Raw genomic sequence first — 4,484 nt, 5'->3', positions numbered from 1 at the left:
CCTCATATGCTGTGAATATGTTTTACTACCATTGGTTAATAAAAGAAACTGCTTTAGCCTATAGCAGAACAGAATATAGTCAGGCAGTAAGAGAAATATGTAGAGAGTAGGCAGAGTTAAAGAGATGCCATGTAGCCACCAGAGGAGAAAGATATGAACTTCCATCCAGAACCTTATTTGTAAACCAAGAGCCTTATGGTAAAATAATATGAATGGGTTAATTCAAGATATGAGTTGGCTAGTAATATGCTTAATTGATTGGCTAAGCAATGTTTTAATTAATACTGTTTCTGTGCAATTATTTGAGGTCTGGGCAGTGGGAGCAAACAAGCAGCCTTCGCTTACAGGGGTTTTTAAAAACTGAACTGAATAAATTTTGCATTATGAGATGAACATGAGTTTTAATTGGAAAGTTAGGACTTCTTAGTTACATGGGTGAATGCTCAGTTGAAGGGACATGGAGTTGGTATTGTTACTACTGTTTGCCAAAATGAACTGATCTTGTATTGGGGCTTGACTTGAGAGACCTATTAGAATGGTTTAATTGAGATAGAAAGCAACCACTCTAAATGTGGACCGGGTACTGGATTGTATAAAAGGGAGAAAAAGAGCTAGAACATTAGGTTTTAGCTTTCTTTTTTCCTGCCTTTGAATGCAATACGACCAACTATATCAAGGTTCTCTCCATGAATTCTCTGTATAATAGACTGTGTCCATGAACTGTGAGCCAAATTTTACCTTAAGTTTAGTTTGTCAGGGATTTTGTACAAGACACATAAAGCGTATCTAAATAATATCCTACAAAATAGACCATGGAAAATAAAGATGTGGCTTGGTAAGACGGCCCAATGAGAAAATGCTTACTGACAAGCCTGGAGACTTGAGTTTAATCTCTGTAGGTCACACTGTAGATCCCAGAGGCAAAAGATTAAAAAAAAAAAAAAAAACTCGGATAATTTAGAACTGATTCCTGAAAATTAACCCTGGACCTACACAAAAGAATGTGATACACATGGGTATGCATGTGCATGTGCACATACACACAACTGCACATGCACTTGTGCACACACTTACACATGCACACAAGTAGATTAGTGTAAAAAATAACAATAAAGGTATTTTTAGTTAAATTAAAATTAAGGTAATTTGTGATCACTTATCTTCTTACAAGAAAATGTGAAAGTTTTAGGAAAGAAAAAAATATGTTTCAGAATCCTGTGAAATATGTAGAGAGAAGTTAGATAAACAAAACTTTAGACACCAACCTATGAAATGATCAGAGATTATCTAATTTACATTGCTATACTGCTTTCCTCTTGCACGAGATTTCAGGTAACAAGAATGAGCACTTACATATATTATTGACAAACAAATCTTGAAAATCTGATAATCAGTATGTTATTTTTCAAGAAGTTCATGTTCAGTGTCAGAATATATACATTAGTTTATATTGCAATAGATTTAAACAAATATGCATTTTTACTTCCAGTTTACTTATTTAATGTATCATGTGATGATTACATATTGCTTTTAGTGCAAAAGAAAAAATAACTGATCTATGGTGGAAAGACAATTCCAATAAAGAAAACAAGCAACCTATGTAACATCAAGTGTTTCAGTTTTCTCTTTTTAAAAATATTTACAGTTATTGCAATGATAATCATAAAATCCTTTTTTTTTTTTGTTTGTTTTTTCAAGACAGGGTTTCTCTATAGCTTTGGAGCCTGTTCTGGAACTAACATTGTAGACCAGGCTGACCTTGAATTCACAGAGATCTGCCTGCCTCTGCCTCCCCAGTGCTGGAATTAAAGGCATGCGCCACCACTGCCTGGCAAAATATGCTTCTTTAGTTTCTTCTATCCCTTAAATATTTTATCCTCACAATAATATAAGATAATTAATACTCTTAATGTTTTCTTCTCTTTGTAGAAAGATTAAACTTTCATAGTTATAAAATGTCATATTAGGATCAATGAGATGGCTCATCTAGAAAGGGTATGTAAATTCCAACTTGATCCATGGAATTTACATAGTGGAATGAGATAACAATAACTGCATGTTGTTTATTGTCCATAATTTAGACATTTTACACACACACACACACACACACACACACACACCACTAAGATGTAATAAAATGTCACTGGAGCACTAAAATTAATGAAATATGTATTTGTATAATTATTCTATTCATTCATTAAACTGAATGCAATTATTTGAAGTGTAAAATATTACAGCGGAAATTAACATACAGGACATTTAAAACACCACTACATATGTTGTAGAGTTTCTCAGAGTAAAACTTATTTAAATAGCAGTTTGGAAAATAGTGAAATTTTTCATTCACTTTTGAAGAAAGAAATTGTCAATAAAGTTCTTATTTTCAGAGTTCAACAAATATATATAGTTTTAGAAAATAACAGTGCATGATAAAATGATTCAAAATGTAGTATGGTCTTGGGCTTTGATAAGTTATTTCACAAATGCAGGTGTCACAATACATAAACAAAACTATTAGTAGATGTCCCATTGACTCTTCATGTGGTAAACATTGACCCTATAAAATGATGATGTTTGGCTTATAGGCAATATGCTCTTTTACCTAGTTTAACTGATTTTTATATCTACAAATATCTTATAAACAGTTTGCTACTAGGATACATGCAGTTGTTATTTAGATATGAAAAGAAAAGTTATTATTCTCTGATTAACTTGGTAAATTTTGAGTCAATTTAATTGGGATTAAAAAACAGAGAAAACTCAGCATAATTCTTTTAGTTTCAAAAGCACTTGTTTAATGAATAACACTTGATATAAAATGTCTATTTTTGGGAAAGATTCTAAAAATAGGGATTTTATGGAAATAGTTATGAAATTATGTGTTATCAGTTTATACAGTGAATTCTAGAAACACCATTATTACAGAAATTTGTGGTGACAATAGAATAAAATAGAAACTTAAATATAAAATTACACATTGACTATAAAACAAATGACAAGTAAATACTCAATTAAAAGAAAAGAAGATTTTACTCTGCATAATTTGAGTTTGAGTTTGAAAAAACTTGTTTAACAAATAACATTTGATGCAAAATGTCTGTTTCTGGGAAAGAGTCTAAAAATGTAAATATATTCCAAGGTGAATTTTTCCTATTAGATTCGTATTTGTAGACAAAATAATGGAAGCAATGCAAAACATTATCAGTAAAGAACTGATGAATTAGAACATTTGTAGAAGAAAAATAAAAGTAATAAAGCTGTTGAAAACATTTAGCTATATCTATTTAATTTGTGTTTAAATAATAAATAAATAAAAGTAAAAACCTTTACTAACCACCCTTTTAGCTTAGCTTAATATAAAAATAAAGCAGAAATACATTGGAAAGAAGGCATTATATAAAACAAACTGAAATATACAAAAACTCAATAATAACCACAATTAAAATATAAATACTTAGAAAATAATATATTTTATAGATTCACATTTAAATAAGACTTTAGAAGCAACTTTCAAGATTTCAGAAAGGTAGTTACAATGTATCACCTAGTCAAGTCCCAAAACACTACTGTGGCAAATAGAATTTTCCGTCTACCAGTATATTGCTAGTATTTGTTCATTCAAACCATGATATATTTTGTGTATACACAAATACCTTTAAAATTATTATATATAACCTGTTTACAGAAAAAAAATCATGGAACTATACAATTAAACATAAATTTATTTTAATGAAAATGGTTATGTGTGTACATATCTAATTATGCTTAAAATGTGATACAAAAGAACAATTATTAATTTAAAAGAGCACAAGTTCCCATATACTACCAGTTCAACTCGACTTTAATCTTTTATATATGACTTAAATTATATACAAACATCTACACCAATCCATGGTTCCTTTAATTTCATAGAAAATCCTACAAACCCACGGTGAATATTAACTTTGAAACTTTAATGATATTTAAACTTACCCCGTTTAATGGATATGTCTTCCATCCTAGCTCTCCCATCACGGTAGTTGTATCAAGCAACACAACTAGAATTAAATAGATAAAACTTTAATGAGTTTCACAATTAATGAAAAACTATATCAATATTAGTTGCATCATTAATACAAAATGTTCTTACTACTTCTTCATCACAGTAGCTTTTTGATCATTATTTAAACTACTTATATTGGCCTATTATAATATTTTGAGATAAGACACATAAAATTGTCATAAATTGATGCAAAAATATTGCACATGTATTTGGTTTAATCATCTTAAATGACACTGAGAATTGATTAAAATTATAAGGTTATTTTTAATACCACAAATTTTTCAATTTAATGAAATATCCCACATTGTTTATTCTCTAACTTTCAAGCATAGTATGTTAGAGAAAAGCTGTATTAGCACAAGACTCTGTGAATTGTTGTTGTTATTAAATATTACATAAATATTAACAAGAAATGAAGATTACTTTTTTGTTTTTTTATTTT

General features: G+C 29.4%; 1 protein-coding gene across 4 annotated transcripts in view; it reads right to left on the bottom strand.

Annotated features, from left to right (window-relative positions):
* Epha6 (EPH receptor A6) overlaps window positions 1-4,484 on the bottom strand; it is a 918,005-nt gene that overhangs the window by 853,105 nt on the left and 60,416 nt on the right. For all 4 annotated transcript variants that reach the window (XM_026787030.1, XM_013353099.2, XM_013352834.2 and 1 more), the window contains exon 2: window positions 3,973-4,037. In XM_026787030.1, coding sequence (XP_026642831.1) covers window positions 3,973-4,037 — 65 coding nt within the window. The remainder of the gene's footprint in view (window positions 1-3,972; window positions 4,038-4,484) is intronic.

This window comes from Microtus ochrogaster, chromosome 2 (assembly GCF_000317375.1).
Source record: "Microtus ochrogaster isolate Prairie Vole_2 chromosome 2, MicOch1.0, whole genome shotgun sequence".
In the NCBI taxonomy this organism is placed as follows: domain Eukaryota; kingdom Metazoa; phylum Chordata; class Mammalia; order Rodentia; family Cricetidae; genus Microtus; species Microtus ochrogaster.
Note: the sequence above shows the minus strand (reverse complement) of the source record. Positions and strands in the feature narration are given on the sequence as shown.